Source organism: Colletotrichum gloeosporioides, assembly GCF_011800055.1.
Source record: "Colletotrichum gloeosporioides strain Lc1 chromosome Unknown consensus_30, whole genome shotgun sequence".
In the NCBI taxonomy this organism is placed as follows: domain Eukaryota; kingdom Fungi; phylum Ascomycota; class Sordariomycetes; order Glomerellales; family Glomerellaceae; genus Colletotrichum; species Colletotrichum gloeosporioides.
In genome coordinates, this window is record NW_025544675.1 from 833798 (window position 1) to 856546 (window position 22749).

Sequence of the window (22749 nt, forward strand, 5' to 3'; positions counted from 1 at the left end):
GTACACGCACTCAAAATCATGCTTTGAGCAAAGTCTACATCGTGGGCGTTGTCGATCGCAAGCGACCTTACGTTGGCGGCACACCAGGCATCTACGCCGGCCCAAATGACCGAGTCAGCAACAGAACCAATTACCAAAGACAGGGTTTCAGCGCAGCATACGCGAGCCTAGGTTCTCTCTGTGACGCCGAAGACATTTCGTGATGGCGGAACCACGGTGGTGGGAACCGTGTACCTGCAGTCCTGGGCCGTGTGCGGGCCGACGGAGGTTATATACCGAGGCTTCTACGACGAGATCGGCTGCTAAGTCATGTAATGGCGCCCCATTTAATTGTCAGTCACGCGACATAAATGGAGCATCGTAACATGGAACACTCCCGTCGGCCCCCGCCCCGGCTCCCGCCGCGCAAAGGGCCGTGTAACTCCGAGGCCAAGCTGACTTCCGGCCATGTTCCGGCAATGATCAACGAGCGTACTGCACGTTCGTCGTAGGTCAGAATCGCAGTCGAGTAGCCCGCAGCTTACGGGCCGTGTCAACACCGCCGCGTGCCATGACCAACCAATCAAACCAGGACTTCTATCCCCACGTTCACCCCAGAATCGCGAGATCTGGGGTATTTCCCGATGCCACATCTGTATATTTGTGTAAGTTTCTCCCCTCAACACGGAAACATTGAAACCGTCCATGTTTGCCGCCCTCGGAAAACAAGCAAAGGCATCTTCTTGTCGCCAACGGACTCAGCAACGACACGTTCTCGACCGTCACTGACAACATGGCGAACCGATACTTCGGGTGCCGGGGGAGATCTCTCCTCGTCTGGCTGACCGTCTGCTACGTAAGTAAAATTCACTCCCTTACTCGGGACACTTGCTAACACCAATCCTAGGTCTCCTCTATGGCGCTGTTCGGCTATGATCAGGCAGTGTTCAGTAAGTCCAAGCTGCGATTCAACCCCTCAGCGTCGTCCGCTATGTTTATTGACTTGTAACCTTCCTCTTGATTTTAGGTGGAATCATTGTGTCAAAGGACTTCCTCAAGACGATGAATAACCCCGATGCCAATCTTCAAGGAACAATCACATCCTTGTACAACGTCGGATGTTTCTTTGGCGCTCTCTCAGGCTCGTGGATCGGCTCTTCCCTGGGACGTAAGCGATCCGTCATTCTCGGCACGACGGTCTTGGTCATCGGGGCCATCCTGCAAATGACAGCCTTCAGCGTACCGCACATGATTGTCGGACGCCTAGTTGCCGGCCTCGGAAACGGTCTCAACACCGCAACTGCGCCCGTTTGGCAAAGCGAGACCACCCAGGCCAAATGGCGAGGCAAGCTTGTTGTGCTGGGTCTGGTGGTCAATGTTGCCGGATTCTCCCTGGCGAACTGGGTCACCTTCGGCTTCTCCTACCTGGAGGGCAGCATCTCTTGGCGCCTCCCTCTCGCTCTCAAGCTGATCTTCTGCCTCGTCATTCTCTGTACCGCGCCTTGGCTGCCCGAGTCTCCCAGATGGCTCATCTCGAAGAACCGCATCCAAGAAGCCGACATTATCCTCGCCGATCTGAAGGGGGAAACCAACGTGTCGAATCCCGCTGTGTTGGCCGAGCGCAACGAGATCGTTCGCGCGTACAAGCAGGAAACCGAAAACGCTATGACTTGGTCTCAGCTATTCCGAGGAGCATCGGAGAAGGGTGGATCTGGAGCGTTGCGCCGTTTCTTGCTTGGACTGGGTACCCAGCTTATCGTGCAGTTGTCTGGTATCAACGCAACCTCCTACTATCTCCCGACGGTCTTGATAGAGTCTGTTGGGCTGGAAGAGAAGCTTGCTCGTCTCCTGACCGCCGCCAACTCTGTTCACTACATATTCTTCTCATACTTGGGAATGATGCTGATTGACAAGTGGGGTCGCCGTGGTGCTATGATCTACGGTTAGTGTTCTATCGGCACCAACTGCGATCCGAAGAACTGTTGCTAACGTTGAATGACCGTACAGGAACTTCGGGTTGCTTGGTATGCTACATCATCCTTACAGTCCTCATCAGGACTGGCCAATACGCGACGGACGAGGGACTGAAGTATCGCGTTGGAGCTGCCTCGGTCTCGATGATCTTCCTGTTCTACGCCATATTCGGCGCCGGTTGGCAAGGCACTGCATGGCTCTACAACACCGAAATCAACTCCTTGGCTATGCGAATGAAGGGTGCCTCGGCCAGTGTCGCCGCTCAATGGGCGATCAACTACATGGTCGTTCAGATCACCCCCATCGGTATTCAAAACCTGGGTTGGAGATTCTACCTTATTTGGGTGTTCATGCAGTTCTTTTCTGTGCCGATTTTGTACGTCTTCTACCCGGAGACTGCGAATAGGAGGCTCGAAGATATCGACATCGTCTTTGAAGAGGGCCTGAGGACTTGGGTGTTTCTGGACAAAGAGGCTACGCAAGTTGCGCGACCACACCGCTTCGTCGTTATGGAGGAGGAGGAAGTTGCCGATGCTGCCAATGACATCAAGGCCAAGGTCAATAGCCCTGAGTTTGAGCAGGTTGATCACCCGGTTCAATCTAAGTAGGGTGACAACTGTAGCAAACGCATTATTGACGTCGGCGTTTCTTCGGCAATGATTATGTCTGCTGGCGAAGAGTTAGCTAGGAATCTATGTGTTTAAGCTTGTGCTGTTAGAGATTGTGGCTTCACGTAACACCAAATCCTTTATCTCGGCGAGGCTTCCCAATCATACGGCAATGACAGCACACGACAGTGCAGATCACGACTGATATCAAGTTGATTGTCACTTTTCTTGACAAATGAAACACTTAAACACGCAGAATGTGAGGAAGTTCTGAAGAGGATATAAACCTCTACCTATTGGTGTCAAACAACCTGACAAATCGTGCGTTCGGCCCATAAGGAGCACTGCTGGCCCGAAGTCGAGCACCGACCGGCGTAACTCAGGCCAGCTACCGGCCTGTAGGACTAAGCCTCCCACGACCTCCCTCGTATCCCCGCCCCCCAGACCCAAGCGTTGGACTTACTGGCGACTGGGTGGCGTCACTTCCCATCTCAACGGACCCGCCGTACCTCGGACTACTAGGCATCTCGCTCACACTGTTTGGCACTTCAAGTTCCGCAGCTTGCACCCCCGGTGATGCGGTCGGCGACGCTGCGAACCCGGGCTTCGGCTCAGGGGAGGAGTACGGCGTGTACCCCGGTAACTCTGAGAAAGCGGCGCTCTGTCTTGAGTTCTCGGCAGCTGCTAGCTCTGCTGCTGCCTTTCTCTTTTTCCTCCGCCGCAGGATGAAGGCGAAGATGCCTGCGCCGACAAGAGCGATGGCTCCGAGAACGCCACCGACTACTCCACCAACTATGGCGCCTTTAGATGGCCCGCTCGAAGAAGAAGTAGGCTCGGGAGTGGTGCTATTCGTGGCAGCGGTGGGCTGCACGACGAGTGTGTACGTCGGTGTATACGCCGGTCTCTTGAGCGACGGGTCAAAGATGTACTGCAGATAGACATCGCTCCACGCGCGAGGCTTCGTAACATACGCGCCCCCGGATGCCGTCCCCCCAATGGCCTTGACGACCTGCTCCGGCACCGGCGCCAGTCTCTTCGCGGCCTCGGTGTCGTACTTCCCCGTGTAATTGAGCGACACCAGCGAGAAGATCTCAGCGGGCATGTGCTCCGAGCAAGTCTGGACATTCCCGCCGCTGCCGTCGCTCTTGGTCTGCATCCCGCCCACGATCACGAGATTCTCACCGACGGCGTGGCACGTGTGCCCGTACATGCCGTCGGCGCGGGTGTGCACGAGGATCCAATTGAAGGTCGGCAGGGTGAGGACCCAGATTTCCTCGGAGGTGATGTAGGTCGCGTAGTTCTCGACGCCGGCGATCATGTAGATATTCCACGAGGATGAGTCTTTGGCGGGGACGAGGACGGCGCAGATGTCGGAGCGGCCGGTGGGCATGTCCGGGAGGCCGAAGGTCTCTTGTCGGAACCAGAAGCCTGTTTCGATGTCGTAGATGTCGACGAAGGATTGGTTGATCTGGGTTTTGTCAAGAGGTGGGTGGAGATGTTGAGGGCGGGGGGCTTACATTGATGTTCCCTGATGCTGCATCATCTATGCGGACGCCGAATTCCGTTTCGTCTCGGGTTGTTTGCCCACCGATGTTGACGATGATACCCTTTTCTCCAACCGGGACGTGGACCATCGCACCGTTCATGCGTGGCCCAACATACGTGGGAACGGAGATGTTGGTCAGCTTAGGCTGAGACTTGTCTGCGGTATCGAGCTCTAGCATTCCTTCGAGAACTATGATTGTCAGCAACTAGTTTCCATCACGAGCTTTGATGCACTTACAGCGAAAGTCCATAGAGGGTGTATACTGGCTGTTCGCAGGACTGCTCCTGCGCTGCGTGTACCCCTCAAAGATATAACTCCGATTCAACGTCGGCGCGTCGCAGAATGCCGCGGCGCCCGGCCGGTCGATAATCTGGTCGTTGTTGGATACCTCAAAGTCCGTCGACTTGGCCCACCGCTCCGTGTCGATGTCAAACTCCCAGATGGCCGGTTCAGGGAAATCGTCGATATATGCCGGGTTCTCATTGTTGTTGGACGACCACCAACCCCCTAGCTGGTAGACCTTTCTAGTCGTCTGTGAGTACCACATCGCATGCTCGATAAGACCGTTCGGGACGTCCGGCGCTTTCCAGATGGAGCTGTATGGCCCGGTTTCCTGGTTCGTGAAGTTCTGGGACAAGTCTAGGACGAGAAGTTGCGTGTCTGTGTTGTGTCAGCCGTTGTTATTATGTGTTTGCGGGAGACTTACGCATCCCAGATGTAAAGGCGCCGGCCTGGGTGTTGTAGAAGGTGTCGTTGCCCTTCGGCACGTACGTATTTCCTCCATCGATGTAGATCTTGCCGTCTGCGTAAACACCTAACAAGACTTAGACTCAGGTCATGATGCATCATGGAATCACTTACTAGCATGACGAAATATCCTGCAAAAGTGTTGTGACAGATCAAAAGCAGTGCTGTTGATGCTAGCCGCAGGAATGGCTGTAGGCGCAGCAAACACAGACGTGCTACTCGCGCCACCAGAGACAACCGCAGAGCTCACAGCCTGCCTCGCATCCAGCGAAGCAAAGACCGACCCAGAAACGGCCGCAAAAAGCGGCCAAAGTGAGACAAATCTCATGACGGCGGTTCAATCAGATAAGAAGAGGTGACGATCAGGTCAAGAAGACGGCCTGGAGGGGGCGGGCATCGACGGGTATTTGCAGGACTCAACCCCCCGGGGGAGGCGTCGCTGACAGCAAACACCTCCCAGGTTACCCAGCAGGACGGTCAAGAAGGCTCTCATGCCCGCCAAGCATCATCAGCGGAAGTCTCACATGGGGGAACCAAATCGCGCAGGCAAAGAAGCTGAAGACCGCAGCCTGGGGTTCGCACACGTCGCTGCAGTGGCGGGCGACGCAAAAGCCTCAACATGCCCGTTTCGGCCGGTCTGGCCGATGATCGAATCAGGACAACATGGGCGGGCGCGGGAGCTAGGGTGCTTCCATTGGACCTTGTCGATGAAGGAGGGTGAGGGGATCGTGATTCTTATTTGTCTGGGTGAGGATAAGCATCGCCCCAATATGCAAGGGAGACTAGACGGAGCCTGCTTGTAGCAGTCGCACTGCTGACGGGCTTGCGGCCGTGGGAGACACACGGTAAGGAGATGGGGGCCGCGATGGCTGCTGTGTTTCTTGGTGAGAGGTGGAAACACATTGTTCGTGAGATGAATGGAAGGGTGTACGAGCCAGGCTCTGGACCTTGGTCCGGATGCTTGATCGTCAATGTTTGCTCGAGGACCGTCGGGTCTGCGGTCCTCATTTGGATCTTGGCGGGCTTATCTCGAGGTAGTGCGTCACGGTGGCTTGTCCACTTGGGGCAGAACATGATAAAGAGAACCAGACACCCACTCCCATCATCGAGCTTCTGGACGACAAGGCTCTCATGACATCCTCTATTTGAGGCTCTTCATTCCTTCACAGGGAGTTGAAGATGGCAAAGTTGAAGAATCACGGGCCAAAGCCATCCCCTGCTCTGCACATGGCCCCCACTCCCGCTCCCTCGTTTGCCATGCAAGTTGCAACTCCCACCTCCCGCTAAACAAGCGCTATCAAGGATCCCCCGCCTGCTCCTCCAACAGCCCTTCCCCGCAGCACTCAGCACAGTCATCAGCAATGAGCCTTTGGATGAGAACGTTGTGTTGGCTGGTTGGAGCGGTATCAGCCAGCCCCCGCGTGCACCGCCTGAGTCGGGCCCGTACAGCCGCGACGCGCCAATCAGCAGCGGCGCAGGATGATGCCACAGCAATCCGTCTTGCGCTGGCGTCCTGAAACTTGCTCACCTCCATGCCGTTTTGGGATTCGGAGGCTGGTCACAGGGCTGTTGCTTGTGTTCATGTGCTACGCGGCCCATCTTGATAAAGCTCTCTGTGCTTGTGAAGAAGACGAGGGCGAGCTGATAAAGGAGCTGTTTGTTCCCTCATAATTCTAGAAGATCCTGCATCTTTCATCTCATCGTGCTGTTTGCCGTTGAAACTCAATTCGAAGCTCCAACGCCACCTCATAGACAGATAATCATCGACAGGGCCGGTTCCCATAGTAATCACCGCCAAAATGCCGGCCATCTTCGCTGACCAGTTCGTCGCTCCTGTCTCATGCATACTTCTCAAAGACGTCCATACTCACACACGGATAACAGAGTTCTTCCCGTCGGGAACGAGCAAAAGATCAAGCTCGACTCTTCGATCAAGGACCAAGAAAGCGCACAGCGCGAAGTCCCCAGCACCGCCGACTGCGCAACCCACCTCAGACTCCTCGACACATTTGTCGCGCTCCGCAGAAGCGTCGAGCTGCTCGCCGACGAGGCAGACCTCACCGCCGCGCAAGGCTGGGATCTGTACTGCGGACGGGCTGTCTCCCGCTTCGAGAAATGGTCTACTGCCAGCAAGCAGAGAGGGCAACCTCCCGTCGACGTCTTGATGGCGTGGCACGCCCTCATGCTGCACCCTAAGGCGTACGCCAGATTTATCGAACTTGGCGGCAGTCTCGGCCTGGACGGTCTGGACTGGACTGAAGTCGTAAGTTCACGCATTCGCACAATCCCTGACTCGAGTCCTTGAGTCGCTTCAAGCTTCGCTTGTGCTGACAACTGACACAGTCGAATGCGGTCGACATCGACATCACCTTGTCGGGATTCCTCGATTTGATCGAGGCCGACGGTACCCTCGAGTCTCTCGTCGCCGAGGGCCGTCAATCAACCGGCATCTTCAACCTCAAGAACCAAACCGGCACGGTCCTCTTCTCATACGACCTCTCCGCGGCGATCAACCGCCAATTCGACTTTTCCACAAAGATGTCCCGCTACGCCTGGCTGCGTTCGCCCACCGCAGAGGCCACCCTCGCACAGTCCGTCGAGCGTTACCGCAACTTCTTCCACCTCATCGGCGCCCAACCCGGCACGGTGATGGTCCCGACCCTGGACATCGACCTGGTCTGGCACACGCACCAGCTCGCGCCGCTGCGGTACCGCGCCTACTCCAAAAAGATGGCCGGCCGCCTCATCGACCACGACGACGAGATCAGCGCCGACAGGCTACAGGAGCTGTCGACGGACATGCAGGGTCTTTGGCGTGAGGAGTTTGGCACAGAGTACCATGCCTGTCTCTGCTGGACTTGCGAAGCGGGCAGGGCTCATGTTAGTGTCGACGCTGTTGAGAGCAGGCTACGTGATGAGGAGAGGCAACGCGAGCTGCTTCCCCTGGCGGACCTTGCGTTCCCCCGCTGCGCGGACTGCGGCAACCATCCCACATCGTGCTGTCCCCCGAGTGACGGTGCTGAGTGCGGAAGCGGTTGCGGCGGAGGGTGCGGTGGTGGTTGTGGAGGCGGCTGTGGTAGCTGCGGTGCCATGAAATAAGTCGGAAGAGTCTTTAAGCACACAAACAGGATGTTTCAAGAGGCAAAATAAGCAAAAAGATATCACACTGCCTCGTGCCTGAATCGAACAGGCGATCTCCTCATTACTAGTGAGGCGCTGTACCACTAAGCCAACGAGGCATTTGATGCTTGTTGAATGGCCGGGTGAAATCTGTCAACTTGAGGCGTTCCGAAGCGAGGTTTTGTGGGTGAAGGGGTTGATGTTGACCCACATCATGTCTCTGCCTCCGTGCGTCTGCCGAACAACCCATGTTTAATCCACGTTTAATGTTCCTTTCTTTTTTCCCGCTGAAAATGGGCAGCCGCGGAAACACCTGACTCGTTTTCGCATTACGGGAACGCCAAATTGAAAACCCATGGGATGCCCTTGCCAGAGGGCCAGCCTTCCAAGACTTTTCACTCTCTTTGAGTTTTTCTAGCGACATTCGATCTCCGTTTCATCAACATAGCAATGCCCACCGGCCAATAGGGGCCCAAAGAATGGTCAGCGGACGGCGCGGCGAGTGCTGCAAAGCTCCGAGAAAAAGGGATGAACTCCGTGTTAGCATAAGTAATTATAGATGAGAGGTGGGATCGTGGGTGCCGCTAGGCGTGGTCTGCGCAGGACAACCCGGCTACCCGGCCTCCTCGGGGACCACGTAAGGCGCGGCAGTGGGGCCGGCCCTATCGGGCTCACCGTTTTCTCGGTCCCACCCGGTGGCCGATGCCTCGGATGTTCTTCTTCAGCCCCTTTGCCCCCCTTCCGCCAAGGACTGATATATCCTCTTTTGTTGTGGGCGGCCTTAGATCGTTCGATATGTTGATGAAGCAACAAGTCTTATAAAATCTTTATTGCGGCCTCGACCAACGACAGTCCCTCCTTTTCGGATTACCGCTTACACCAAGTACATTACCTTCGTTCATCACCAGGCACAGTAAGCCACCACTCTCGTTGACGTGTTTTACACACCATACACACTCTTTTCTCCCGACCCTCCTATCCCCCCAAACCGCTGAAAACATGCGTGCCTCAGTCATGGTCGCCGCCGCAGCCTGCGCCGCTTCAACCAGCGCCTTCGCGGTCCCCCGCGACGAGGACCCCAACTTCGCCTGGCAGGCCCCCGACGCGACGGCCAAGCGCTCGCCGTGCCCCATGCTCAACTCCCTCGCCAACCACGGCTACCTCCCGCGCGACGGCAACGCCATCAGCATGGACAACCTCATCTCCGGCCTCGGCAAGGCCCTCAACTTCAACGAGTCTCTCGTCCGCACCCTCGGCACGCCCGCCTTCGCCACCTCCACCACCGGCGACGCAAACACCTTCAACCTCGACGACATCGCCAAGCACAACGTCATCGAGCACGACGGCAGCCTGTCGCGCGCCGACTTCGCCGTCACGGGCGACGCAAAGACCTTCAACCAGTCCGTCTTTGACGAGACGTACGGATACCTGACCGAGGGCGCGGCCGCGACGGAGGAGAAGGTCAATGTGGCGACGATGGCGACGGCGCGCAGCAAGAGAATCGCGACGGCCCAGGCGACGAACCCGACTTTCAACTTGACCAGCAGCCAGGTCACCGTCTCGTTGGGAGAGTCTGCGGTTATCCTTGGTACATTGGGTGGAAGCTTCTCCGAGCCTGCTGCGCCGTTGGAGTGGATGAAGATTGTCTTTGAGGAGGAGCGTCTGCCGTTCAAGGAGGGCTTCAACACCAGCACCGAGGTTATTACCACCGCTCAGGTCCTGGGGCTGTCGCAGCTTATCGCTACCAGCAGCACCTAAGTTGGCGGAGGCTACGTTGGGTTCTTTGATGTGTAGATGAATAAAGAAAAAGAAAGTTTACGGCAATTCTTCGTCATTCCAATTGTTGACCTTCAATGCATAGGTGACGGTGCAAATTAAACACTTGAGACAGGCTTTGGTTCCATAATTATTGGGTTGCTCGACGGGGTAGGGTAGTAGTCATGGGAAGCTTGGCCCTGCAACTCCAGAATAAGCATGCGTTTGGAAAGAGGATACAGATGATTTGGGCTAATTAAAGTATTGTATCCCTGTCGCTGGAGATCAGCGAAGGATCACATCGTAAGGTGTGTAAATAATGGACTTCAATCGGATGCAAATCGTACTTTGCTAAGCTATACTTTGCTAACTCACTCCTCAACCCAACCTTGAAAGCAATGTCATCTTGTCATGTGCTCAAATTCCAAATTACCTATGCTCCATGAATTCCTCCCTGCAGTCTCGCTCTCACGGCCCCAGCTTGATGGTTCCAACGGCGTCAACGCCCAGCCATACAGGTCCCGCCCGTATGCAGCCACAACAGGCGTTGCTTTCGCGTAGCCTTGAGGTACCTTCCACAACCCTTCTACAAACTTCGATCCATAGCGACTTCTGAGGCTTGAACCTAAACCATATCCCAAACACCTTCCGATTCGTAGCCCTCGAATCCACTGTCAGGGGCAGAGATTTCGCCGCCCTTAGTCGGCTCATCAATGTCCATGGCGTCGAGGTCCTCATCGTATGTCTGGTTGACAAGCGTCTCTGAAGGTGACAAGGGTGTCATGGGCGCCGGGGCTTGTGCCATGCTCGAATTGTGGGGGAAATTCGAGTTGTTGACGGCGTGTCTTTGATCCCCAAGGTAACGCTCAGACCGAAGCTGGGCGTTCTGCTCTTCCAGGTCCTGTTTCTCTTGGATAAGGGCCACGATGAAGGCGTCCTTGGTGGCGTTTCTGCGCTTGAGCTTGTCATTCTCTGTCTGAAGCTTGATGATTTGCTCCTGGTCGACCTCTTTGAGCTGCGCCAAGTGGTGGTTCTCGGTAGACAAATGACAAACCTCAGCCTGGAGCTGACATATCTCGATTTGGTCGATCTCGTTCATGTTGGCGGAAAAAGAAGGTCGATCGAGGGTGCTCATGATGGAGAATGGGCTAGAAGGAGGCGAAGATAAAAGGAGGACCAGCCGCCTTGATTGTTGACAAAGGTTGAGGGAAGGCTTTGAAGCCCGAGAATGGGTTGTGGATGTGATGCTTTAGTACTGTTCTTTTCGTAAGAAGATGGAAGAGAGGTTATCTTTTATAGTAGAAAAGGGGGTGGTGATGGAGCACTGATTTCACACGACAGACTGGAAGCGGGAGCGTGGTTCGCCTTCCTCGTTCAAAAAGCCCCAACTGGTCGCCATGATTCCTAGGAGAAGAAGGTGGAAAGGTAAAGAACACTCACTGTTTCTCGTCTTCAAGCAGCGGGCACGACTGCATAAGGTGATTTTCCTCATCTGCATGAGGTTGGGAATTCTGATGAATCTCAAAGTCAGCGGAACATATTTCGAACTAAAGTTGTTTCAGTTGTAGGTGTTTTAGGTCGAAAACTCTTGTGTAGTCTGCTTCACAGGCTCTGAGCTGTGAGTGGTCGTGAGGGGGAGGGACAGAGTAGCAGAGGTAGACGACTTCGACAACCTTAAGTATACTCCAGGACTTGGTAAGAGCGGCGATTCGGCGCTCCTCCCCTCTTATCCACGTTCAGATGACAAGAAGGGCGGTGAGGTTCCGGGAGTCACGTGGAGCGAGTGGTGCCCATGTTGATATGGGATGAGAAATTACCTGGAGACGTTGGAAAAAGGAAGGTGGAAGAACTCGGGCCTACCTGGGGTTTAGTCATTGTTGAAAACGTTGAATGATGAATGAAAATAGTTTTGGTGAGGTGGAAACCTCATCGGTAGGGCAGCCTATATTTACACCCAAAAGAGAACACTTGTTCTTCATCGAAAAACCATTTGAATCGGAAATCAAAAACCAGTTACTGGAAACAGGAACGAAATATTTGAAAACTAGAATCGGATTCTAGATGTGCATGCACCTAGGCGCTGCACCAACTGCGCCTCTAAGCTTGGCATGATCCATGAAAGGGCGTGTAAGGTAGGTAGGAATGGAACATGATCCGGGTTGTGTCTGGCCTCAGCAAAGGATCGACAGAACTTCGATCAAAAGTCAATCAGAAATCAATGACTTGACTTTATTGTAATGTGTGCTCTGGCAGAACTATGACGATGTACAAGTATCTGGCGGCATTTGGCTAGGGGAAAACTTGGTTTCCTTCTCATCAACATGGCGTGCGAAAAAGACGGGGAAGAGATTGACCAGCGCTGTTTGTGAGTGATAACTAAGATGGCATGAGGAGAAGAAAAGGCAGAGGAGGAAGGGGGGGGGGGGGGGCGAAAGGTAGAGGGAAAGAAAGACAGCGAAAAAGCACAGAGAACTGGAATCGGAATTCAGATAGCTTCTCACAAGTCTGAGATTGAGAATTTGCCAGCCGCGGCTAACGTTTGTTGGTGACTCGGTCTGTGTTCGTTCAAGGCCTGTTGGAGCCCGACAGGGATCTGACAAACATCCAATGGCTAAACACATTGCATGGCTGTCTCAAAAAGTACGTGGTATCTGGCTAAAGACTGATAACTGTAAGGGATGGCCGCCCTAACTAGCTGCTACTCAAACGTGCTACAGCCTCCTTTTCAGGATTGTATAACGTAGAACTTCTAAATCCATCAAAGTTAAGCTGTCTAACAGTCTAACAGTGAGAACAATACACCAATGAAAGGCGATCAGCGCATACAACAACACTATAGTCGATAGGGTCCAAAATCCTTATATCCAATGCCTTTAACAAAGGTCTGCAACCATGGGCCCTGGGTCGTCGTTTCCACCAGCTCCAAAAAGAGTTCAGAGTGCGCCGCTCCATCAATCTTGAAAGCTGCCGAGCCATCCGCCTTCCGTTCATCAACATAATAAAATCTGCAAACTCTTAGTCACGTCGACACAGACAGTAAAGCAAGGTGGTGAGGGCATACTTGAATCCCTTCTCTCTGTATTCAGCGGCAGCAGCCATCATCATGTGCGCAGACGCCGACTTGCCAGCGCCTGACTCCAGGAACTGCGGGAGGGCTGTAACGTTAAGGATATTCCCCGTAAAGAAGAATGTTCTCGGAGCATCGACAGGCAGATCCGCGAAGCCGAGGACGGCCTGTTGGGCTGCGACAAAGACACTGGTGTTGTTGACGGTCATGTCTCGTTGGAAAGAATCTAACGATATAGCAAAGGGGTCGCCTGGGGGAGAGAACGTAGCGGCGCCGGCTGTGAAACCTTAGCAGAGCATTCAGCTAGAGTCCTTTGGTGCTAAGACGTACCGTTGTAGATGACTACGCTTGGGATCCCCAGCTCTTTTTTGACCTTTTCAAAGGCTCTGACAACATCCTCAGGGTGGGCGAAGTCGCTTTTGATGTTGATTTGCTCGTCTGTGCTATCTGCCTCGTCTAGCGACCGGGCTGCGATGGCAACCTTGTAGCCCTTTGAGGCAAAGGCCTTGGCAGCTGGTATGCCTACCTTGGGCCCCGCGCCGAGGATAAGAACGACAGGAGACTCTTCCGGCATGATTGGAAATATGAGAGAGAAGTCTGACGGTGTGCAGTAAAATGAGGAAGCAAGAAAGCAGGACGCCTGTGTCTATTGTATATATGCTCATCTTCTAATTGAGACAAAGATCGGGACGGGCGATTGAATTGCGCAATTGGTAATCGTTCAAGTGATTGAAGGCGGCGAGGCTTCTGCTGGTAGCGTTTGTAAGCATGCAGCATTCGCTGCTTTGGATTTTTGCTGCTTACAGCGATTTACTCCTAGGCCTCTTAGGGATGCAAGCCAGTCGCGGATCGACCAGTCAGATTCAGGAATCCATTGTATAATCACGGACCCGGACCCTTTGGAGGGTCCGAACTTGCATGCATCATGTCCAATCCCGTTCGTCACCAATAGCAGTCCTGTCTTCGAGTCCTCCGCTCCGGCTGACTTTCTTGGCTTGTAGTTGTGTAAGCTTGGATGTTTGCTACGCATTGACTCCTTGCGTACATTCGGTTGAGATAAACCTCCCGTGTAGCATTGTCAACATTTGCCAACTTGCAAGCCCGCACTTGATGAGTATTGTATACTTTCAAAAGAAATAGCAGTCGATTTCATCAATATACTTTGGACTGTTGGGGAGAAGTCGGTGATGCATATAAAACTAGATCAGAAGCACGTCCACCTTGTGCTTTGTTATCCATCAACCACCACCTGAAGCAATTCGCAAGCTTTCACCCTACAATCCACTCTTAGATAACCCGATACACCTCAATCAAAATGGCGGACATGAAGAAGATCAAAGTTTTGGGAGTCCATGGCCCAAACGCTGGGAAGGTCATTGTCCTTTGCGAGGAGCTCGGAATCCCATATGAGACGGAAATCATCCCCCTCAACGACGTCAAGAACCCCAAGTACGTTGCCATCAACCCGAACGGCCGGCTGCCGTCCATACAGGATCCGAACACAGACCTGACACTGTGGGAGTCGGGCGCAATCATCGAGTACTTAACCGACACATACGACAAGGCTCACAAGCTCAGCTTCGAGCCGGGCACAGCTGCGGCCTACCACGCTCGTCAGTGGCTCTTCTACCAGACCACCGGCCAGGGACCGTACTATGGGCAGGCGATGTGGTTTATCATCTATCAGCCACTTCCCGAGGCGCGCGAGCGCTATGTCAAGGAGGTTAACCGCGTGACCGGTGTTCTGGAGGGGCACCTGGCAAAGCAGACCCCTGACGCGGACGGCAACTCTTGGTTCTTGGGCGGGCGGATCTCGTACGTGGATATCGCCTTCTTTACGTGGCAGCACACGGCCTCGCCGCGAATCCCGGACGTCGAGTTCAATCAGGATAAGTTCCCGCACGTCAAGAAGTGGTACGACAACATGCTTGCGCGCCCGAGTGTGCAGAAGGTTCTGAAGCTCCAAGAGACAAAATAGGTCTCGATGAGTCATTGTTGGAGGGGGTCTTTCTATCTTGCACGGGCGAGTCACTGCTGCGAGGGTGAATAGAGCTCAAGGAGGGGCTATTGTTTGTATCGGGAATAAAATCAGATCATCTGTGGAAACTTCGCTTGCCGTCCATATATCTTTCGTGTTGTGCATGTGTGTATTTTGGGGCCCGGTTGATGGTGTGAAATCGGCCGCTTCTATACCTACCGAGTTGTAAAATTGTACCGTGGATAAGTGACTCCTGTATTGTAAGCCCCCCCTACCCAATACTTTACGTTACTATGTTCCTTTGCGGGCACAGACTGAACCTCAATATTGTTTCCCGGTTCGTAATAACTGGCAGGGTCCGAGAAGCCAGTCCAGCCATCCCGAATATCCTGCAGGACCGCCACTGGGTTTACAGCATCCGTCCTGCTTCTATGGGCGAGTTAAAATTCTAATGTAGTCTTGTTCGAAAACAATCAAGCTGTATTAATTACGCAAATGACGCTGTATATTCTAGACGCAAAAGATGAACAGCCTTGTTTGCCTCGTTGTGTAAGTTGGTGCAAGTATTATGCATTCGCCTGAGTTCCTCGGACTGTGCGTATGTTCTTGGATCCTTGGCAAGCGTATCTAGCAGATGTAGAAATGGCTCGAGGAGATGGAGGTCTGAAAATGCGCTCGGCGATGTCGGGTTTTGTGTTAAATTGTAGAGCATGCTGCTGGCTGCAGCGAAGAAAGAGTGAACAAGCATCCTATAATGAGTCAAAGAATTGATACAGAACGGTTGTGAATCCCAAGAGATTATTTACCAGATGCAGGAGCAGTCTCCATGAGGGATGGCTTCAATGAGACGGATCGCTTTGCGTGACTCAGCGAGGCACAGACTGCCCGGAGGTAACGACATTCCAGACCGGCCGAGTTCTTGGTCCAAGGGAGATCGCGCCGTCGGGGATAAGTGGCGATCAATCATTGTCAGACAATGGATATATATGAGTCGAAGAACCACCTTGTGGATCATCTCCCCTGCGACTTGGGATCCTGAAAAGATCAGAAAATCCTCGGGGGGTTCCAGCTGCGCACTGGACTTCCAATAGGACAACATAGAACTTAGCTCTTGTGCCACAATTGCCCTTTGTACCTCCGTTTGTCGTCCAGCCCGGATCGAGTACAATTGCTTGTACACCTGACCCTGAATAATCGCAAGTCCTATGCGATGGTTGAAGAGTTCCACGTTACATGACTCAAGGTTTGCATTTGATGGCAGTCGGACATCCATGTCATCATCATCTTGGCTGAAGGGTCGACAGGTCCGTAGACTGATATCCTTGTCAAGAACGTATACCTTCCAAAACACCCGTCTCCGTATCTCGGCTTGTTTTTCCGTGAGACTTGTGTCGGAAGCCTCTCTGTGCAGATTCAGAGCCTGTGCCAGGCGCAGGGCGGCGGCGACGAGCATCGAGGCCGGCTCCGGATTCGGGGTCCCCTGAAGAATGCAAGCCATACCCACCAGAGCTTGGACGGCAGAGATGCTAGCGACGTTCAGCTCGGAGACGACGCTTAGGGCGTTTTTGATGTAAACACCAGCTAGGTTGTTCTCATGTGTTGGGTTCAATGTGCGCAGGCTGCGGAGACGATGAGCTATCGACAGCACGACATTGAGACATGCCCACCAACTGGCATCTTCGGGTTTAGAAGTTGAGTACTTGAGGTGGAACTCTCTCGAGAAGTCCTCTTCGTCAAAAAGCGGAAGGAACCTATTGTAGTTATTGAAAGTTTCCTGGACCAGCTCCAGAGCGACTGCCTTTGATGGAAGCTGCCCGCGCGCTGGTAAAGATACTGACCGTGACTCTGGAGCAAGATGAGTCCATGGGCTGCCAGCTACAGGGTCAATTACAAAACCACGAACAGTGGAAAACTCGGGTTGGCCGTGGGTTTGTGCGCCCAATGCAACGTCAAGATCAAACCCTGGACTACTGGTGTGTTTTGGTGATGAAATACGTGACTCGCTCCTTGGAATCCATGAATTACTTTCCCTCTGAAATGTGATCAGTGCCGCTATGTTGGGTGATACTGCGGAAGTCGTCTGCTCTTCACGCGAACTGTTGCCAGGCACAGTAGACTTGTCTCCGTGAGACTTTATGTTCTCTAGTGCTGAGAGCCTTTCTTCGAGCTGTGCGATGTATTTGAAGCTGCGGAATGTTTAACAGGCGCAAGCTTTATGGGCTAGAGTGGCATACTAACCCAGCTGGTCTGCGAGGCTTCCTCTTCATTGCAATTGGCGTAAAATGGCACCTTGTGCGATATTTGGTGCACTGAGCGCATCCTTGCGTGGTAGGTTCGCAGCGGATCTTTTTCTTGCGGCACATGTCACAAGCCTTGTTTTGTAGTGTCAAGAGAGGCGACATGATGTTATGGAACTCTTCGGGTCAACTCACACGAACAACGGCTTGCTGGCCCCCTCCCCCAAGACTTGGCTGGACGCTGGAACACCTTTGTGACTCCATGGCCTGCTGTGCAATGGTCGTATCTGATTGAAAGGCTGCGAGAATAATACTTAAAAGTCTTGAGCCTGATTGCTTTACAACTTACTCAAAAGCAGCTTGGAGAAACCTGGTGGAACAAAGTCTTCCAAGGCGGCGCTTGATCAGTTCCCAAATTTCATCCCATTTGACGTCATGACCAGACAGCAGCAGATTGATTATAAATCAATTTCTTTGCCAATCATCAGCCTTGGGTATAGTGAGGGGGCTCCCAATAAGCTGACGGGTGCTCGTGAAAATGACTATGTAAGCAAATTTGGCACACGGGTCTTTAGCCAATCGGAGGCTTGAGTTGGATTCAAGCTGTCCAACGCCTCTCGTTTGGCATTATCTCTCTCGAATCGTTCCAGATGTCTCCCGTACCTCTTCTGCTGTTCAAAAAGAAGTCTTCTCCTTCTTCTGCAACGACAAGCTTATCAACCCGTTCCTGTTCAGCTCTGTCCCAGAGCAACTCGCCTGTTAGAACCAGGCAGGGGTCTAACAAACATGGCTAGAGACATTGAATGGCTGTTTCGAAAAGTACTTACTGAAGAATACCAACCCAGCAACTCAAACGCCAGGTGAAAACAAGCATTCCTGCTAAACTGCGGTTCGGCGTATCTGGTTTTCTTGTCACCAGCTTTCCGGGTTACGCCGGGGCTAGGCGCCGAGAAAGGTGGACCAGCCCGGGGTACGAGGACCGGAGCTTGGGATCGGAACTTGAGGGCTCCGGAAAATATTCGGGCGAGACGGAGGGCTCGGCCCACACGGTTTGATACGGGAATAAAGCGGCTGAGCGTCTTGTTCAAAGGGCGGGCTGGCTCGCATGCCCCCAAGACCTTCCAACATGGGTGGCTTCAAGGCAGCCAACCGCCAACACGCGCCAATTCCACAAGTTGCCCGGGTTGTTAGCCCATGCAGCACCTAAATCGATTAGGCGGTAACATCAAGCTCAGCTGAGAGGCGTTGAATCGTGGCCGCCACTTCTGGCGAATGGTTTAGAGAAAGATAGGCAACAGCACTAGATCTCATACACGTGCTCCCGGGTCTGTCACCGACCCGGGTACGAAGCTCAAAATCCCGACCTTTGCGTCGCCTCAAACTCTGGCGATCAGCTTCTACATTACTAGTCATCATGTCTAAAAGCCGTCAAACTTTCAACCGTGACCGTGATAGTAGCTCAGAGGGCGAGCCTGTGAGGTCGCCGTCACCGGCCGTAACCTCGACCGATGGCTTGAACCTTGGGCTGGAAGCCAAGGTCAGAGCCGTAACCCCCTTACAAAGCTGTGAACACCCCGCGTGTATCTGACACACCGAATAGGAAGGGAAAGGCTGGCTCCGCAACAAAGTCGCTCCGGCGATGTGTTACGGTATCGTTACCGCGGGTCTCATTGCTGTTGGTCTTCCGGTGCTGATTTCGACGCCGGCTGTTGGTGTGGCAGGAGTCGCGGCACACTCTGTAACTGCAGGTAAGCTTCAACCGCTTCACAAGCCACTGCTCACACAACACTTACCTTCACAATTCCACGAAAGAATGGACTTCAAGAGTACTGGCTTAAATACAAAATTAGACACTGTGGGACACTACGCGTTCATCATGTTTTGCAGTGGTGCGGGCGCCGCATCCAACATGGCCATTCATCCTTGGATGAGGACCAAAATGGGAGTCCCAGACGAGGGACTCTGGTACAGATTCGTTGGTAAGAAATCCAGGCGTGAGGCAGGGCGCAGTGAGGAGTAGTACGCCACAGATGGTATTGAGGCGACGAGCACCTTAACGGATGTTGCGGACAGTCATGACACCCGCAAGGGCGGATCTCAAAGTTCATGAAGATGGTGCTGAATTGCGGACCATGACTATGCGAAATTATATGCTCTAGCAAGGTTTCTCCTAGCCAGTTTGGACGCACTCGACGTGAGACTTAGGGTCAATCAATGCTTGGCAGTCCTGTGTTGTCAACTTGGTTAATAGACCGTTGCACGCCTCTCCATCTTTGTTGGAGTTTACACCAGTGGCGCCACCGGCACCGTTGCAGATTGGTGCCTTCATCTGCCGTTTCTTTCCGTTGACGCAGCTGCACGAGAACCGCGATGGGCCCTTTTGAGGGTCTCGTTCAACTAGAGCACCAGTACTGCGAGCGGGTCAGTCAAATTCTCACGTACCCGGAAAGGGAGGGTTACTCTTGAATGGGGCTGGCCGTAATTGGTGTGGCGATTGTGAAGGCTAAGAGCGCCAAGGTGATAATCCCAGATTTTGAAAACATTTTGATCTCTCAGAGATGATGCAGAAAGAAGCGTCGAAGATTAAGATGAATCATAAAAGTCAAGATCAATTCGCTTGAAATGCGGTAATAGCTTAGCTATTTAAATTTGTCAGACGGCGATCTAGTTCATCGTTGCCAACTGTTGAAACGCGCCGTGCTCGGAAAATATGATACAACTAGTCATCGAAACAGCATTGACAGGCGTTGTTGAGTCGCAACCTGACGAGAGAATTAAGCTTTAGCCTAGACAATCGAAGGCCACCGGTAGACCTGGGCTTTCGCAGCTTTATTTCGCAGCTATGTATGGAGGCCCATGGCTGCTGCAGCCCTATTCCTCACTACTACTAGACGTCTCAGCTGCTCAAGTTCGTCTGATGCGTCTCAGATTGCCAAGGGTGGCAGCCGACCTCCAGCCGAAAATGACTCGTTATCGCCTCATCACCCAATGAAGGTTTGAGCAAGTTGTCTAATGTCATTAGGTTTTGTTTGCGGCGTTGGGGTCAAGGACCAATGTGCACAGATTCAGCCGTGAGGTTTTCTTCGCGTTGAAACGCAACCAACCTACAACGGTATTTTATCCAAATGGGCTTACCTGGAGGTTCTTGATACGAGAACTTACGGATAATAGGCAGCCAAGCCTTCTTAAAGCCTTGTCTCAAAGAACTACCAATGGTAGACATGTGTTGACTAGGCGTTAGCACGTTTGTGGTGAATAGACAACGTTACTTGGCTGCTTTACGGCTCCAACAGAGTTTAGGTTACTGGGAAGACATACATACCCGTAGAATCGCACACCTTTAGAAGTGGTCACGCAGATCAAAAGAAACGGCTCAATTTCGAAGAGGTCATGCACCTTGACGGCCGATTTGACTATAAGTAGTGGCGATGATCACAGCTTACCTGCCAGAAATCTTGGACCTCACAACAACCTCACAACTTCAGCCGTTCAGTCTAATACGCCAACAAAATTCACTACCATCTACCATGCGTCCCACTACCACTCTCGTCGGATTGTTGTCCGTGGCCTCGGCCGCCATGGCAATGCCTACCCTTCCCAAGGAGCCTGTCGCCGCGCTTGTCGCCGAGTCTGACACCAATGAGCTTGCAACTTTGGGCGTGTTTGGTGGTATCACTGATCTGATTGAACTTCCTTTCAAGATAGGTCGAACTCTCCTCAAGCCTCTCACAGAAAAGAAGTTTGCCACCTCTGATGGGCGGCGCATGAGCTTGTTGGGGCTCATCACGGAGGAGATGAAACGTCAAATCGCGGAACGGGAGAGAACTGAGCGCGAGAGACTCGAGGCCGAGGGCGCTGATGGAAACAATTCCACTGAGCCTGGCACCGAGGGCGAGCCTGGCACCGAGGGCGAGCCTGCCACCGAGGGCGAGCCTGCCACCGAGGGCGAGCCGGCCACCGAGGGCGAGCCGGCCACCGAGGGCGAGCCGGCCACCGAGGGCGAGCCGGCCACCGAGGGCGAGCCGGCCACCGAGGGCGAGCCTGCCACCGAGGATGGTGCTAAGGATGACGCCGCTATGGAAGCCTTGTTGTCCGTGTTCAAGGGGCTTTCAGAACAGATTGAGAAGAACGACTCAACTTAGTCCGACACTACGGACGATGCTGAAGATGACGGCGAGTGTATTTATTGTCTTGACAGGTAAATGCCAGCCAGCTTCTAGATGCTGAGAAAAGATACTGACTATATACTTAAGTCTCGCAATCAGCTCTCAGGGATCCAGAGATGTATGGTCAGATGATAATTATCTCAGGCTTTGAACAATCGATAGTAAGTCTGTTTCTCTAATCTCTTTTAAGGTTTTGCTGACTCGAAAGAACTTTTGCTCTTCTTCAGTGCAATCAGGCCTCCTTCATCTTTCAATCATCTTTCAATCATCGTCACATCGACTATTTGGAGTCATTGGCTGAAATGACATCAGCTTCGACGGCTTCAGTTGTAGTGGAGTAAGAGTAGTAGTAATTAAATTTACTAAGCAGCTCAAAATTTTCTGACCCATGGATGTCGAATGTGTCCGCCATATGTCGGCCTATCATAGACGGCGGTTCTTTCGAGGCCCTGCCTGTTCGTGTTTGTGACCGAATCAGCTCCATGTGTTTAGGCACGCGTAACAAGCACCTTCATCGACACTCAAAATAGACCGAACAACATGGGCAGGTAGCCGGTGAAAAGAGATGTGATCAGCTTGGTTGCCGTTCCGCCACACTCAATCTTCTTCACTGTGTCGCAGAGCCAAGATACTCCAGGTGTGCCACACGTGGCTTGTGTGAAGTTGACCGACAGACATGTGATGGGCAAGGAGAAGAAGACGTACACCATCAGCCAGATGGTGAAGTAGAATGGTACGGCCGAAACAGTGAAGAGAGCCCTTGAGCGAGACTGCTTGGGCAGACGCAGGTTGAGCATCTGTGCTTCCGGAGGTAAGGTAAATGTCAATGGATCTTGATCCCAATCGACGGTGATCATCTTGTTATCGGAGTCCATTTTGGATCTTGCATTGATGTTTTCATTGTATGACTCAAAATGTGGTGTAAGTCAGGCTTAAAATGTTTGATGCGGGAAACCGTGACGTTTTCAGTCTCTGAGAAGCCACGTATTTATATAAATAAGGGACGCATGTGTTACCGGCTGTGATTCACTTCTTTCTGCATTTCTCGCTTCATTTTGAAAGGCTAGAGTGGTCGCGGAAACGTGAGTCACTATTCGCATGTCTGAGTGAATCACTGCTTAAGGTGTGTTTGGCCGGTGGCTTCAGCTTTCGAAAAGGCTGACAACCTCTACCTGTGATGCTCCAGACAATTGAATACTTGCGCATATGTTTAGATAATTTATTATGGAGAATGCAAAGTACAATTCGTTGCGAAGTTAAGGCACGTGGTTCTATCAAATTCAGCTTATCCAACGACCGGTTGCTTTTATGGCAATAATTTCCAACATCGTGACGGGAGTCTTCCTCCAATACCTATTTGCTTGTGACTGGAACCTGCATGTGGCTACCACGAGACATTGCCAAGCTTGTTTATTAGAAGTTAGCTATGTGGTTTTCTAAATATTTGTTAGCCTCTGTTCCGAAGAAAAAGCGTATGTCGGATTTCACAATGCCGTTTGTGTACGTAAGTGGGGACTCTTCCTGAGTCTCCCAAGATTGCCGTGGACTGCGGACTCCGGATACGTCTTCGAC

At 52.7% G+C, this 22749-nt stretch overlaps 9 protein-coding genes across 9 annotated transcripts; 4 read left to right on the forward strand and 5 right to left on the reverse strand.

Moving 5' to 3' along the window:
- Nucleotides 1-772: 772 nt before the first annotated feature.
- Nucleotides 773-2561, forward strand: GCG54_00008878 (Sugar transporter STL1; the record flags this gene model as incomplete). The annotated part of the gene is made up of 4 exons (XM_045408834.1): nt 773-835; nt 887-929; nt 1007-1921; nt 1987-2561. The coding sequence occupies 4 exons, from the start codon at nt 773-775 to the stop codon at nt 2559-2561; spliced, it is 1596 nt and encodes a 531-aa protein (XP_045266577.1).
- A 388-nt stretch (nt 2562-2949) lies between these two features.
- Nucleotides 2950-5182, reverse strand: GCG54_00008879 (uncharacterized protein; the record flags this gene model as incomplete). The annotated part of the gene is made up of 5 exons (XM_045408835.1): nt 2950-4029; nt 4079-4296; nt 4345-4767; nt 4814-4921; nt 4969-5182. The coding sequence occupies 5 exons, from the start codon at nt 5180-5182 to the stop codon at nt 2950-2952; spliced, it is 2043 nt and encodes a 680-aa protein (XP_045266578.1).
- A 1471-nt stretch (nt 5183-6653) lies between these two features.
- On the forward strand, nt 6654-9732 carry GCG54_00008880 (putative sterigmatocystin biosynthesis peroxidase stcC; the record flags this gene model as incomplete). The annotated part of the gene is made up of 4 exons (XM_045408836.1): nt 6654-6676; nt 6739-7117; nt 7198-7930; nt 8987-9732. The coding sequence occupies 4 exons, from the start codon at nt 6654-6656 to the stop codon at nt 9730-9732; spliced, it is 1881 nt and encodes a 626-aa protein (XP_045266579.1).
- A 622-nt stretch (nt 9733-10354) lies between these two features.
- Nucleotides 10355-10864, reverse strand: GCG54_00008881 (uncharacterized protein; the record flags this gene model as incomplete). The annotated part of the gene is made up of 1 exon (XM_045408837.1): nt 10355-10864. The coding sequence occupies one exon, from the start codon at nt 10862-10864 to the stop codon at nt 10355-10357; it is 510 nt and encodes a 169-aa protein (XP_045266580.1).
- Nucleotides 10865-12562: 1698 nt separating this feature from the next.
- GCG54_00008882 (uncharacterized protein) lies at nt 12563-13370 on the reverse strand (the record flags this gene model as incomplete). The annotated part of the gene is made up of 3 exons (XM_045408838.1): nt 12563-12734; nt 12791-13073; nt 13127-13370. 3 exons carry the CDS (start codon nt 13368-13370, stop codon nt 12563-12565), a joined length of 699 nt encoding a protein of 232 aa, XP_045266581.1.
- Nucleotides 13371-14111: 741 nt separating this feature from the next.
- Nucleotides 14112-14774, forward strand: GCG54_00008883 (Glutathione S-transferase-like protein gedE; the record flags this gene model as incomplete). Its single annotated transcript, XM_045408839.1, has 1 exon — nt 14112-14774. The coding sequence occupies one exon, from the start codon at nt 14112-14114 to the stop codon at nt 14772-14774; it is 663 nt and encodes a 220-aa protein (XP_045266582.1).
- Nucleotides 14775-15261: 487 nt separating this feature from the next.
- GCG54_00008884 (putative transcriptional regulatory protein) lies at nt 15262-17176 on the reverse strand (the record flags this gene model as incomplete). Its single annotated transcript, XM_045408840.1, has 3 exons — nt 15262-15523; nt 15581-16960; nt 17013-17176. 3 exons carry the CDS (start codon nt 17174-17176, stop codon nt 15262-15264), a joined length of 1806 nt encoding a protein of 601 aa, XP_045266583.1.
- A 3413-nt stretch (nt 17177-20589) lies between these two features.
- On the forward strand, nt 20590-21153 carry GCG54_00008885 (uncharacterized protein; the record flags this gene model as incomplete). Its single annotated transcript, XM_045408841.1, has 1 exon — nt 20590-21153. The coding sequence occupies one exon, from the start codon at nt 20590-20592 to the stop codon at nt 21151-21153; it is 564 nt and encodes a 187-aa protein (XP_045266584.1).
- A 545-nt stretch (nt 21154-21698) lies between these two features.
- On the reverse strand, nt 21699-22052 carry GCG54_00008886 (uncharacterized protein; the record flags this gene model as incomplete). Its single annotated transcript, XM_045408842.1, has 1 exon — nt 21699-22052. The coding sequence occupies one exon, from the start codon at nt 22050-22052 to the stop codon at nt 21699-21701; it is 354 nt and encodes a 117-aa protein (XP_045266585.1).
- Between the last annotated feature and the right edge of the window lie 697 nt (nt 22053-22749).